The 15,514-nt window shown below is 40.9% G+C and overlaps 1 protein-coding gene across 3 annotated transcripts in view; it reads right to left on the minus strand.

Moving 5' to 3' along the window:
* Positions 1-15,514, minus strand: part of SPMAP2L (sperm microtubule associated protein 2 like) — a 72,605-nt gene that overhangs the window by 38,783 nt on the left and 18,308 nt on the right. For 2 of the 3 annotated variants that reach the window (XM_045392565.3, XM_074039945.1), the window contains exons 3-4: positions 12,884-12,949; positions 2,951-3,079 (exon numbers count right to left, since the gene is read on the minus strand). In XM_045392565.3, coding sequence (XP_045248500.2) covers positions 2,951-3,079; positions 12,884-12,949 — 195 coding nt within the window. The remainder of the gene's footprint in view (positions 1-2,950; positions 3,080-12,883; positions 12,950-15,514) is intronic. The other variant, XM_074039946.1, reaches the window with a different exon arrangement.

The raw sequence follows: 15,514 nt of genomic DNA on the forward strand, positions 1-15,514 counted from the left end.
CTGGGGAACACATTTTAAAGGAGAGAAGATCAAGGATTTTACCAGAAAGAAACCACATATAAACATACACACACACAAAAGATTCCTTTTGCTTTTTTTTTTTTTTTTAAAGGGCAAAAGATACATATATGCATAATTTTATTTATTTTTTCTGGAAGAAATCATGAGAAAATTGAGGCTACTTTTAGGAAGATAGACTAGGGAAAGGAAAAATTCAGCTGTTTTCTCCTCCTTGATCCCTCCCAACTAAATATAATCTCTTCTTTATTGAACTCCAAAGGCTTCTTAGTTATTACTTTAATCGACCTTGTATATCCCCCATAATAGATGATAAACTCCTTAAAAGCAGTAATAGTGTCTTACTTGCCTTTGCCCCTGTGCTATAATTTGGATATGTTTGTTTGCCTCCACCAAAGCTCATGCTGAAATTTAATTCCCAGGCCGGGTGCGGTGGCTCATGCCTGTAATCCCAGCACTTTGGGAGGCCGAGGCAAGCAGATTACCTGAGGTCAGGAGTTCGAGACCAGCCTGGCCAACATGATGAAACCCCATCTCTACTAAAAATACAAAAATTAGCTGGGCGAGGTGGTGGGCACCTGTAATCGCAGCTACCCGGGAGGCTGAAGCAGGAGAATCGCTTGAACCCAGAGGCGGAGGTTGCAGTGAGCCAAGATCGCGCCACTGCACTCCAGCCTGGGCGACAGAGCAAGACTCCATCTCAAAAAAAAAAAAGAAAAAGAAAAAGACATTTGATTCCCAGTGTGGTGGTGTTGGAAGTTGAGGCCTAATGGGAGGTGTTGGGTCATGGGGATGGATGCTTCATGAATGGTTTGGTACCATTCTCGGTAGTGAGTGAGTTCTCACTCTCTTGAGCCGGGATTAGTTTTGACAGGAATGTGCCCATGAGAATGGGTTGTTATGAAACTAGATGCCCCTCGGTTTTCCCTCTTTGCACATGTCTGCTTTCCCTTTGACTTTCTTCTTAATGTTATGAAGTAGCATGAAAAGCCCTCACCAGAAGCCCAGCAGATGCCAGCACCATGCTTCTTATACTTCTCTGTTTATAGAACCGTGAGCTAAACCTGTTCTCTTTGTAAATTACCCAGCCTCAGGTATTCTGTTGTAGCAAAATATTTGCTGAATTAAATTTAATAGTAACATGCCACCAAACATAATGATAAAATGTCACCAAACATGCAAAGATCATTTCTGTATTTTCTAGAAAGAAGATAAAATTAATCATGTACAACTGGTATTCTTGTGTTAAAAAAAATGAAGTGATCTTCACTAAGAAATTTGAAAATATTATTGAATTCATCTTCTTGAACAAACTTTTACAAGTAAACAAATACACCAATGATTGTAGCCTGTAAATATCATTCTGAAGCAAGTATCCATCTCAACATTAGATTAAAAAGCAGGTCTGGCGAGGCGCGATGGCTCATGTGTGTAATCCCAGTACTTTGAGAGGCCCAGGTGGGTGGCTCACGTGAAACCAGGAGTTTGAGTCTAGCCTGGCCAACATGGCAAGACTCCCTCTCTACTAAAAATACAAAGAGTAGCTGGGCATGGTGGCTCACACCTGTAATCCCAGCTACTGGGGAGGCTGAGGCAAGAGAATTACTTGAACCCAGGAGGTGGAGGTTGCAGTAAGCCGAGATCAGGCCACTGCACTCCAGCCTGGGTAACAGAGCAAGACTCTGTCTCCAAAAAAATAAAAAATAATTCAGTTTCATATATGCTGGCCAGGTACAGTGGCTCACATCTGTAATTCCAGCACTTTGGAAGGCTAAGGAAGAAGGACTGCTTAAGCCCAGGAGTTCGAGACCAGCCTGGGCAACATAGCAAGACAACATCTCAATTAAAAAAAAAAAAATGATACAAACATGTTGAGTTGGAGATTCCTGTAGCACCTTCTTACAGGGGAAGTCAATAATTCTGAGACAGGAGAGAGGTTTAGGCTGGGAACAGGAGTTGGAGGTCACCACCACAAGAATGGAAGCAAAATTCCTATGAGGACAACTCCACCTTTGGGAAGAGTTTAGAGCAGGAAGAGAAAGCATCCAGGGACAAGACAGTGGGCAACAATGGCAAAGAAACAGAAACCCACAAAGGATATTGAGAGGGCAAGGTGAAGAAGATGGGAGGGAAGCCAGGGTGGAGAGTATCACTGAAGCCAAGAGGAGGAGAACTTAGAGAAGGAAGTGGCCAGTCCTCGGCAAGAGTCGCAACAGGTGATTTCAGTATCCCCTGAACTTCTACAGTGTCTTTCATTCTAAAATTGGAGACCCCAACTTGAAAAAATAATGGCTTCTGTAGAATTCTTCAAAGATATCTTGAAGAGATATCTTCCTAATTCTGGAAGTATCCTTGTATAACACCTTCACTTTATTATTTTTTTAATCCTCATAAACCAAAGCATTATAATAGATTACAAGTCTGCAATAGTTAAATACTAGATTTTGCTCTGGAAAAGCTTACTTGTAGCATCAGATTGGAAACAGATATAGAATCCCTAATTCTCAGTGAATTTTGACTGCACGTTGAACAATTTGTGGCTTTTAGATAAAAGTTCTATGTCCATTTTCCCTAAGAACTCAGGATAAAGGCCGGGCGCAGTGCCTCACGCCTGTAATCCCAGCACTTTCGGAGGCCAGGGCAGAGAGATCACAATGTCAGGAGTTCGAGACCAGTCTGGCCAACATAGTGAAACCCTGTCTCTACTAAAAATACAAAAAATTAGCCTGGTGTGGTGTGTGACTGTAATCCTAGCTACTTGGGAGGCTGAGGCAGGAGAATCACGTGAACCTGGGAGGTAGAGGTTGCAGTGAGCCAAGATCACGCCATTGCACTCCAGCCTGGGTGACAGTCTGAGATTCCATCTCAAAAACAAAAAACAACAACAAAAAAACCTCCTGATAAAGTAACATGATAACACACAGACACTAACCTGTTAGGTACATAGAGGCAGGAAACTTCCTTGGGCTGGGCAAGGTTCTCAAGTCTTTTGGTCAGTTGAGCCTTCAAAGCACCCTGGGAAACAGGGCGAATAGGATCTTGATTTCCCCAAAACAGTTTTCTGTTAAGAAACATACAAATAAAATGGTAAAAAAATTGATTGCTAATGAAAATCTAAAAATTGACTCTTTTTTTTCTGAGACAGAGTCTCGCTCTGTTGCCCAGGCTGGAGTGGAGTGCAGTGGCTCGATCTCGGCTCACTGCAACCTCTGCCTCCCGGATTCAAGTGATTCTCATGCCTCAGCCTCCCAAGTAGCTGGGATTACAGGCACGCACCACCACACCTGGCTAATTTTTTAGTAGACAGGGTTTCACCATGTTAGCCAGGCTGGTCTCAAACTCCTGACCTCAAGTGATCCACCTGCCTTGACCTCCCAAAGTGCTGGGATTACAGGCGTGAGCCACCGCGCCTGGCCAGAAATGGCTCTTGATGGCTTTTATACACTGACTTTACTTCATTTTAAGAACTGTATCACAGAATTTTATTATTTACAAGGATCTGAAATGAATATAGTATTTATGGAAGTTAAACTATTACTGTTTAACCTATTGTCTTAAAATGAGGTGACCAAAAATGAACCTACTAGAGATAGTTCTGTTTCTGCCATCAAGTAAACCCTGTGGTTTATACTCAGGTTGGCATAAAATGAGCATTCTAACTATCTACACTAGCCTCCTGTTTTGGGTGAAGTCCTGTACCGGGTGGTTAGAAAATAAAATAGTAACAGAATAGTATTAATAGCTATAATTTGTGGAATACTTAACCTTTGCCAGGCATTGTGCTAAGTACTTTACAGATATCAGTTCATTTAGTCTCAACAGCCCTGTGAAATTGGGAGGATTACTGAACATGGGATGAACAGAAAAGGAGAAATCATTAAGGAATTAACCTGAAAAGGCTTCATGGAAGAAAGTAAAAAGCACAGATTGCCAGAAATGAGGTACATTCCACGTTGGGATAACAATGGGAAATGGAAATGACCAAGGCTGGAACCAAGAATATTTAGGGGGAAGTAGAATGTCACATTGGGATGTAATTAAGCAACATTGCTGAAATGGGTAAGGAGGGCAGGAGAAGGCCTTGAGATGGAGGAGTAAGAAAAAGATACAGGCCAGGCGTGGTAGCTCACACCTGTAATCCCAGCACTTTGAGAGGCTGAGGCAGGAGGAAGGAGGATCACTTGAGCCCAGGAGTTAGAGACCAGCCTGGGCTACATGGTGAAACCTAGTCTCTACAAAAAAATATCAAAAAACTAGCCAGCAATGGTGGCAGCATCTGTAGTGCCAACTACTTTGGAGGCTGAGGTGGGAAGACTGCTTGAGCCTGAGAGGTCGAGGCTGCAATAAGCCAAGATCAATCAGACCACTGCACTCCAGCCAGTGTGACAGAGCAAGACCCTGTCTCAAACAAAACAAAACAAAACAAAAAAAACCTCCATACACTTGTTATGACTTCACACATAATTAAATTTGCCCAACTAATTGAGTCAACCCTTTAAAAAGACCCCTGGTTTTCTTTTTTCAGCTTTGCTTATATTTTTAGATATAATCTTTCTTTCTCTGCTCTGTAAACATCAGTCAGAATTATTATTAGAAACAAGAATTAATATCCTTGCTCCCTACCTTCTGCTGATTCCATTTTCTTTTTGTTTTTCTTTTTTGTTTTGTTTTGTTTTGTTTTTGAGATGGAGTCTCCCTCTGTCTCCCAGGCTGGAGTGCAGTGGCACGATTTCGGCTTATTGCAAGTTCTGCTTCCCGGGTTCACGCCATTCTCCTGCCTCAGCCTCCCGAGTAGCTGGGACTACAGGCGCCTGCCACCATGACTGGCTAATTTTTTTTGTATTTTTAATAGACACGGGGTTTCACTGTGTTAGCCAGGATGGTCTTCATCTCCTGACCTCGTGATCCTCCCGCCTCGGCCTCCCAATCCATTTTCTAAATATGGCTCAAACTGTCCATCTCTCATTCCCACTGTTCCTTCTTTTGTCCATACTCTCATTATGTCCACGCCTTTCTCTACGCCACTGCCAGAGTGATCTTTCTAAAAGCAAACTTGATCAAGTCAAGAGTGTCTGCCTCTCCAGCCTATCTATTCTTTCAGATCATGTCTTAGTCTTTTGGGGAGTTTTCCTTGCATAGTTTAGTGTTGTACAGAAGTGGTACTCAATATTGTTTGATGGCCTTTTGTCTCATCAAACTCTACTGGAGCCACCTGCAAAAATTTGGGCAGGGATCTTGTTCTCATCGAGTCTGTTCAAGCCAGCACGGCCAGATGTGGAAATATGGCCTCCATACATACTGTCAGTGTTTCTGTCAGTATGCGAAGGATATAGGTTTTGTTAAATTGACTAAGTGATCTTCCTTGAATGGATTATGTGAGGCATCTACCCAGTGAAAGAAACCATGCTAGTTCCTTGCACATGAGATAAATTTTTTCAAAAGCCACAAGAAAGGCCGGGTGGGGTGGCTCACTCCTGTAATCCCAGCACTTTGGGAAGCCAAGGGAGGTGGATTATTTGAGATCAAGAGTTCAAGACCAACCTGTCCAACATGGTGAAACCCCATCTCTACTAAAAATACAAAAATTAGCCGGGCATGGTGGCGTGCACCTGTAATCCCAGTTACTCGGGAGGCTGAGGCAGGAGAATTGCTTGAATCTGGGAGGAGAGGTTACAGTGAGCCAAGATAGCACCACTGCACTCCAGCCTGGGTGGCAGAGTGAGACTGTCAAAAAAAAAAAAAAAAAACTACAAGAAAAATCACATAGTGGTTCGATGAATGAATGAATGGTGAAAACTGGGGACTCACCTGATGGTGACATGCAGCACATATTAGAGAGGAGAGAATAACCACAGGCAGAATAAAAAGCAAATGCCGATGTTTAGACCTCAAGTGAAGAGGGCCACAGGAGGGAGATCCACATGGGGAAGAGAGTAACTAGGCTCCCAAAGAAAGAAGTAGTGGGCAGGCTGGGTGCAGTGACTCACACCTGTAATCCCAGCACTTTGGGAGGCCAAGGCGGGCAGATCACCTGAGGTCAGGAGTTCGAGACCAGTTTGGCCAACATGGTGAAACCTCTTCTCTACTAAAAATACAAAAATTAGCCAGGCATGGTGGCACATGCCTATATTCCCAGCTACTTGGGAGGCTGAAGCAGGAGAATCCCTTGAACCCAGGAGGTGGAGGCTGCAGTGAGCCAAGATCACGCCACTCCACTCTAGCCTGGGTGACAGAGCGAGACTCCATCTCAAAAACAAGAAAGAAGTAGTGGGTAGAGGTGAGAGAACCACGTAATAGAAGTCAAAGAGGGGAAGAGTTTGAGAGAAGGATGCATAAAATATATCAAACCAAATATATTTTGATAAACAATAAAATATATCAAAAAGCATCAAATATAACTTAGATATCATAAAAGGATGAGCTCTGAAAAAAATCAAAAGACAATAGGATTTGGCCAGGCCATTATCAATGGTAATAAGAGTGAAAAATATGTCTTTGGATAGGGGTAAATATAACAGCTCAGATGGAGAGAGGCTAGAAGAGTCAGGGATTAGGAAGCTGAGGTGATATGTATATATATACTGGGTTTGCACCCAGTTTCAAATTCAGAGCAAAAATTACCTTAGAAACAACAATGAAATTAAGTGCATAAAATATGGTCCAAATGATGCCCTCCAAGAACTGAACCCTCATGAGATTATAGCTGCTTAAAAATTTTGGCCACAAGTAAATATATAAACTTACTATATACCCACAATATATTTAAAAAAATAAAATAAAACAAAAATTTTGGCCACAAGAACTTGAAAACAGAGTATGAACAAAAGGCATTGAGGATAATATACAAAGCAGGATATTTGGCTTAAAGTAAGTTAGAAGGAAAAGATCAGTGGGATGAGAAAGAGCAGAGACTCCACAGTCAAGAAAAATTTGGTGGCTGGGCATGGTGGCTCATGCCTGTAATCCCAACACTTTGGGAGGCCGAGGCAGGTGGATTGCCTGAGGTCAGGAGTTCAAGACCAGCCTGGCCAATGCTGTGAAACCCTGTCTCTACAAAAGTACAAAAATTAGCTGGGCATGATGGTGGATGCCTGTAATCCCAGCTACTCAGGAGGCTGAGGCGGAAGAATCACTTGAAACTAGGAGGTGGAGGTTGCAGTGAGCCAAAAACGCGCTACTGCACTCCAGCCTGGGCAACAAGAGGAAACTCCATCTCAAAAAGAAAAAAAAAAAAGAAAAATTTGGAGGTAAACTTCATCAGGAAGCGGGGAGGCTAACCAACAGGCTAAAGTAGCGTATTATATACAGATAATGTACCACTGTACTGCCAGCATTTTAGAAATTACCTGTTTAGCAGTTACATGGCTAGTAATATCAAGAAAATAAAAATGTAATCTTCTATGGTCCATATCTAGGACTTGACCACACAGTATGGGATCTTTATCCATACCACACCTGTCTGATGTATCCATGAAACAGAACCAAGTCTGACACCATCACAATTACCCACAGAATTCTAGAATAATGGAACTAGAAGGATTCTGGGGGGTTCAGTGTTCAATCACCCCATTCTGCACAGCTAAAACTCTAGTCTGTTTCAGATTTCCAGATTTAGAAAACACAAAACAGCTCTCATCAGTCCATTTCCAGAGCTGTACTGTTCTGAAATTCTTATAATCTCTCCCATCGTAACAAATACTTATTTAGCTTTTATCTCTTTAAAATGCTTTATGGACTTTTTGAATTTAGAAATCAGTCTTCAAACTTTCTTTGCCAGTCTAGTCTCGCCAACCACAAATTCTTGTAATGTTTCCTCATAGGATCCATCTTTCTTTTAATAATTTTCTTCATTGGCCTTTGAGACTCTCTCTTTCTTGGTTCTCTTCTAGCAGCTTCCTCTGTTTCTTTTTTGTTTGTTTGTTTCTGTTTTTTTGTTTTTTTTTTTTTGAGACAGTTTCCCTCTGTCACCTCTGTCACCTGTGCTGGAGTGCAGTTGCATGATCTCAGCTCACTACAACCTCAGCCTCCCAGGCTTAAGCGATTCTGCTTCAGCCTCTCAAATAGCTGGGACTACAGGTACGTGCCACCATGCCCGGCTAATTTTTGTATTTTTATTAGAGACAGGGTTTCATCACGTTGGCCAGGCTGGTCTCAAACTTCTGACCTCAAGTGATCCACCCACCTTGGCCTCTCAAAGTGCTGGAATTACAGGCATGAGCCACCACGCCCGGCCTCTCTCCGTTTCTTTAGGTAGCATTTCTTTCACAACTCAAACAATGGCACATGCTCCAGGCTTCCAATCTCTTCAATATTACTTTTATTATTATTATTATTATTATTTTTTTTTTTTTTTTTTTTAGAGATGGAGTCTCTCAGTCACCCAGGCTGGATTGCAGTGGTGCAATCTCGGCTCACTGCAGCTGCCACCTCCCAGGTTCAAGCAATTCTCCTGCCGCAACCTATCTCAAGTAGCTGGAATTACAGGTGTGTGCCACCACGCCTGGCTAATTTTTGTATTTTTAGTAGAAATGGGGTTTCGCCATGTTAGCCAGGCTTTCTCAAACTCTTGACCTCAAGTGATCCACCCATCCCAGCCTCCCAAAGTGCTGGGATTACAGGCGTGAGCCACTGCGCCCATCCTCAATATTATTTTATTATTACTAAACGCAATTCCCGAATAAGTCTCTCCAGTTATTCTCAAGTAGTCTCCTGAGTGCTAAATCCATATTTCCAGATACTTATTGAATGTCTGAAAATCATCTGCATGATCTAATGTATCTTCCTCTCAAACCTATCTCCCTCTTGTATTTTCTCTCGCAGTTATAATAGAATTCTCTACCTTATTTCTAAAGACACAAAACTAGAAATCATATTTTACTCCTTCCTCAGACTTCTACAATTCATTTGTCACTAGGTCCTGTCCATCTATGTTTTGACTCTAACCTTTGTCTCAACCTTTAAGGCCAATGTTTTAGGATAGGCTATCATTATTTCTCTCCTGCATTATTTCAATAGCCCCAAATTATCTTCTTGCCTCTGGTATTCCATGCCATCAAAGGAACTGTGCCTTTCTAAAATAGACAGGATGATATAATGGAAAGAAATGGGCTTTGTGGGCAACGGATGTAGATTCAAATCCAAGTGAATTGGGTAACTTACTTTTCTAAACTTTACTCCCTAATCAAATAAAGTCTCCAATTTTTCTATTGGTTTCAAACAGGGTGGGTTGAGTGTTCCAAGATTTTGACAGTTCTAGTAATATTCATTAACGTATCTCTTATCAGTGTATACCTCTACTCAATATATATGTGTGTGTTCCTATCCATGAGTAAGAGAGAATTTAATGCATACTATATTTTTAGTTTTAAGCCTCTTAAAACTTAGTCTTCAGAGTATAGCAAAGTTGCAAGATGCAGCATTAATATACAAAAGTCTACTGATTTTTTAATATGCTAACAAGGAACAATTGGAATTTGAAATAAAAAACAGAATGCTATTTACATTAGCATCGTGAAAAAAATGGAATACATAAGCATAATTCTAACAAAATACATATAAGATCTACTGAGGAAAGCTACAAAACTCTGATGAAAGAATCAAAAAAGAGTTATAAATATTGATAGGTATTCAATATTCATGGATAGGAAGAATCAATATTAAGATATCAATTATTCCCAACTTAGTTTATACATTCAATGCAATTCCAGTAAAAATCCCAGCAAGTTACTTCATGGATATTGACAAACTGATTCTATAGTTTATATAGAAAGACAAAACACCGGCCGGGCGCGGTGGCTCAAGCCTGTAATCCCAGCACTTTGGGAGGCCAAGACGGGTGGATCACGAGGTCAGGAGATCGAGACCATCGTGGCTTACACGGTGAAACCCCGTCTCTACTTAAAAAAAAAAATACAAAAAAACTAGCTGGACGAGGTGGTGGGCGCCTGTCGTCCCAGCTACTCGGGAGGCTGAGGCAGGAGAATGGCGCCAACCCAGGAGGCGGAGCTTGCAGTGAGCTGAGATCCGGCCATTGCACTCCAGCCTGGGTGACAGAGCAAGACTCCGTCTCAAAAAAAAAAAAGAAAGACAAAAGACCCAGAATAGTCAACATAATATTCAAGAACAAAGTCAGAGGACTAACACTATCTTACTTCAAGACTTATAAAGCTACAGTAATCAAGGCAGTGTGGTATTGGTGAAAGAAGAGACAGATGAGTGGGATAAAATACAGATCCAGCAAGTAGATCCACACAAATATAGCTAAAGGACTGAAGGCAATCCAATCAAGAAAGGATAGTCTCAGCCAGGTGCGGTGGCTCACACCTGTAATCCCAGCACTCTGGGAGGCTGAGGTGGGCAGATCACCTGAGGTTGGGAGTTCGAGACCAGCCCTAACCAACATGGAGAAACCCCATCTCTACTAAAAATACAAAATTAGCCAGGCGTGGTGGTGCCTGCTGTAATCCCAGCTACTCGGGAGGCTGAGGCAGGAGAATCGTTTGAACCCGGGAGGCGGAGGTTGCAGTGAGCCGAGATTGCACCATTGCACTCCAGCCTGAACAACAAGAGTGAAATTCCATCTCCAAAAAAAAAAGGAAATGATAGTCTTTTCAACAAATGGTGCTGGAACAACTGGACATCTACATGCAAAAATAAATAATCTAGACACAGACCTTGCACCTTTCATAAATATTAACTCAAAATGTGTCTAGATGTAAACATAAAATACAAAAATATAAAACTTTCAGGAGTTTTATAGAAAAACACACAGGAGAAAATCCAGGCAACTTTGGGTTTAGCAATGAGTTTAGAAACAACACCAAAAGCATGATTCACAAAAGAAAAAATGAGTAAGTTGAACTTCATAAAAATTAAAATTTCTATTTTGTGAAACGCACCACTAAGAGAATGAAAAGCTGAACCATAGACTGAGAGACAATATTTGCAAAACTAATATCTGATAAAGGATTGGCATCCAAAACATACAAAGAACACCTAAAACTCAACAATAACACATAGCAAAAATGGGCAGATATGAACAAATACCTTACACAAATAAGCAAATATGCTCAACATCAGTTCATTAGAGAACTGCAAATTAAAACAATGAGATACCACTACACACCTATTAGAATGGCTAAAATCCAAACACTGACAACACCAAATGCTGACGGAGATGTGGGGCAACAGGAATGCTCCTTCATTGCTTGTGAAAATGCAAAATGGTACAGTCATCTTACAAGAGCTTAGCAGTTTCTTACAGAGTTAAATGTACTCTTACCATATTACTCAGCAATTTACCCAAATTACTAAAAACTTATATGTACCAAAAACCTTGCACATGAATGTTTATAGCAGCTTTATTCATAATTGCCAAATTATGAAGCAACCATGATGCCCTTAAATAGATGAATGGATATACCTATATCCATGGTATATATGGATATGATACACCTATACAACTAAATAGTACCACATCAATAGAATATAATCTTAAAAAGAAATGAGCTATCAAGCCAAAAAAAATGGAGGAATCTTAAATGCATATTACTAAGTAAAAGAAGCCAATCTGAACGATTTCATACTGTACACTTCCAACTATATGACTTTCTAGAAAAGACAAAACTATAGAGACAGTAAATAGATTAGCAGTGGCCAAGGGTTTGGAAAGGGAGGAAAGATGAAAAGAAACGAATAGTTGGAACACAGGTAATTTTTAGGGCTGTGAAACTATCCTGTATGATACTATAATGGTGGATACATTATGCATTTATCAAACCCATAAAGCTGCACAACACAAAAAGTGAACCTTAATGTAAACCACAGACTTTAATCAGTAGCAATGTATCAATATTGGCTCATCAATTTTAACAATTGTACCAAAATAATGCAAGATGTTAGTAGTAGGGAAAACTAGGGGGAACGGTGGTAAACATGGGAACTCTGTACTTTCTGCTCAATTTTTTTGTAAACCCAAAACTGCTCTAAAAATTAAAGTCTATTAATTTTGTTTAAAAAGCAACAAGATAGGCATGGTGGCTCACGTCTGTAATCCCAACACTTTGGGAGGCCAAGGTGGGAGGATCACTTGAGCACCGGAGTTTGAGGCCAGCCTGGGAAACATAGGGAGACCCCTGTCTCCACAAAAAAATTTAAAAATTAGCTGGGCACATGTGGTCCCAGATACTCAGGAGGCTGAGGTGGAGGAATCACTTGAGCCTGGGAGGTCAAGGCTGCAGAGAGCCATGATTGCACCACTGCGCTCTAGCCTGAGCAACACAGTGAGACCCTGCCTCAAAAAAAAAGCAGTAGGAGATCCAAAAAATATTCAAGCTTGACTCAGGAGCCAAAGAAGAAAAAGAAGAGTCCCTTGGCCAAGCATGAAAGGACTGAGGGTCTAGCTTGCTGGAGACCCAGAGGACAGGTGTGCTCTAATAAGAGGTTTAGCGGTATCAAGATTAGTGATAGCAGCCTTAGAGATACAGGCAGCAAAGCTGGACTTGGAAAATGCACAAAAAGTTTCAAAGGGGTGTGGAGTCACACCCTTGAGCAGTGGTTCTCAAGTCTGTCTGCCTATAGAATCATCTGGGGAGCTTTTAACTCCCAAAGTCTATGGCACACCCCATATCGACTAAATCAGGATTTTTGGGGAAAGCACTCAGCCATTACTAAAGTTCCCCAGGTGATACCAATGTACAGCCAAATTTAAGAACCACTGACCAAGGGTTAGCTTTTTACATGCTGACTACAATGAGGTGATAATATTGGTTCAGAGGATCTGTAGAGGTGGATGGATAAATAATACTTACCTATTTGATGTAATGAACACAATCATCACAAACAAGACCATATAATATTGCCTTACCTGTCTGGAGTTCCCCATTGCTTTTTAGGCTTTGAAAGATTTGGGGTTCTCTTCCTAGAAGAAAAACTAACAAATATCAGCTGATTAATTCAAAGAGAATGCTTAAGAAATATGGTTACATTAGATGACTCCTACTCAAACAAATCCCATATGAGGGGGAAAAAAAGAAGAACTAAAACCAATGCTGTATTTGATGTGATTTGAAGAGTACTGAAAGGCTCAGAGTACCCAAACATTCTTTGGACCCAACATTCTCACTTCTAGAATTGCTAATATAACACATAATAAAATTAAGACAATAAATTATGCAACCAAACAATGAACATATTGTCTCCAGAAGACCCGAGGTAAAATGCACACTTTTTAACAGGAAAAACCTCAATCAGTCTATTAAGGTCATTTGTAGATGGCTTTGTAGCACTGGATTCTGAAGAGATTGTACAGACAAATTTCAGACAGAATATCTGGCTTTGGAAAAACTACGAAATAGGCAAAATATACTTTTGGTACCACTCAACCCCCTCTGTGCCTCACTCTGCTCCCTTGAACCTTCCCAATTTTTCTTAATCCACTTGTAGCAGAGAGAGTTTGTGCCCTCCAAGCGTCTATGTGTTCCCCTATGTTTCCCAGCCTCCTTTGCAGTGTTTGGAGTGACATAACTGTCATGTCTAATTTCAGCAAGAGTACTGGGTATCACATATGGGCTAGTGTGTCTCTTCCACTTTTCTCTTTCCCTGTTGCAGGGACCTAGAAGTCACATATCCTAGATAGCAGAGCTACAAGGTTGAGAAGGGCCAATCAATTCACACTAGACTCTGGCAGGAGGGAGAAATAAACTTTTATTGTGTTAAGTCATTGAGAGTTCTGTATCGTGTTTGTTAATGTAGCATTGTCTATTCTATGCAGACTAATACACCATCTATGTTGTGGGGACTCATATTACAACTATGTAATGGCCTTGGTTGGAGTCTGAAGGGCCCAATATATAACAACTCTTCTGATCTACCATCTTTAGAAACCAACTGAAAAATAGGCACAGGAGTCAGACAAATAGAATAAAAATACTATCTGTTATTGACAAAACCATATTGAAATGAGTAGTTTGGATCCCTGACACCCCCAAATTGAACTGACATCCCAAAGCTGCAGGCCTCCTCCTGTAGGGGCTAAACTTGCTATGTGATAGAAAGTAGATCACAAAGATCCTTGTACAGATTGATGCACCATCTTACAGATCACTGTGGACAGGCAGGCCCCAAAGAAAAAGGGTCCCAGAAGGGACCAATGCTCTCTCCCAAACCTATCAAACAGATGTCACTCCTACTCCATGGAAAGTCTAACTAAAGAATGAGGCAAGAGGCCAGGAGAATTCCTCAATGGAAATGCTTCAATGTATAATGAGGGAGGTAATAAGGAAAAGCATCCCTATAACACTTGACTGAGCTCTTTAATAGGCTCCAAACTCTTTTAGAATAAGCCCTAGCCCTGGTGTCAGGTAGGATTCAGTCACTGACACAGCACATACAAGGCATTATGTGAAGAAATGGCCTTCCTAATTAAGTGGTGACTGATGCACCGTGAGAGGAGGCAGCGGGGGAGAGTGGGCTCAATAGTCAGCAGCTCCCAAGGGTGCACACTTGTATAACCTCTCAGCATTTTTTTGGTTGGTTCGTTTGTTTTGTTAGAGATAGGGTCTATGTTACCCAGGCTGGAGTGCAATGGCATGATCACAGCTCCCTGCAGCCTTGGACTACTACCCAAACTCAGCCTCCTGAGTAGCTGGGACTACAGACACCATACCGGGCTAATTAGGCACAGCATATTTGCATAAAAGCAAACTTTTTGATACAGGATACAGGTAGATAATGCAGATAGAAATGGCACAATTTCCTCACATGACTCCAAATTAACAGAGCAGAGAGAAACAAGAAGCAGTAAGAAATAACAATAATGAAAAACTTTTTTGGAACCACATTTCTCACAGCCTTTTTAAGTATAAAACTTTACGAGACACAAACTATCCAGTCACAGGAAAGCTTGTTCACTCAGCATACATTATTTATTTTAAGTACTGTGGTATTTTGAGTGGATACTTGGTACTATTCAGTAGATGTTAATTCTACCTGCTCTACTCCTCAGCCACCTGACAACCTTGGGAAAGTGACTTAATTTTGCTGACTTTCATTTTCTCTCAGTAAAATCTAGTTGATATATCTGTCCTATCTACTTTTCAGAATTCTTGTGAGAAAACCTATTTTTTAACTGAAAACCATTAAACAAAAATAAGGTAGTAGTATTTGCTGCCTGAATAAGGAAGGGGGGAAAAAACTGGAAAGCATGGTAAATACAGCCAGGTGTGGTGGTTCACGCCTATAATGCCAGCACTTCACGAAGCTGAGTTAGAAGGATCACCTGAGGTCAGGAAATTGGGACCAGCCTGGGCAACAAAGTGAGATCTATCTCCACAATAAAATTTTAAAACTAAATGTTAAAACATAAAATACAAAATAAGTCTAAATAATAACCATACATGTAAATGAGCTAAACAATAACAATAAATATGAATGGTTTTGACCCACTTCTTTAAAAAGTGGATGAAAATAATATCTGGTATTATTTACTTTTCACCTA

Source organism: Macaca fascicularis, chromosome 5, assembly GCF_037993035.2.
Source record: "Macaca fascicularis isolate 582-1 chromosome 5, T2T-MFA8v1.1".
NCBI classification, from domain to species: Eukaryota; Metazoa; Chordata; class Mammalia; order Primates; family Cercopithecidae; genus Macaca; species Macaca fascicularis.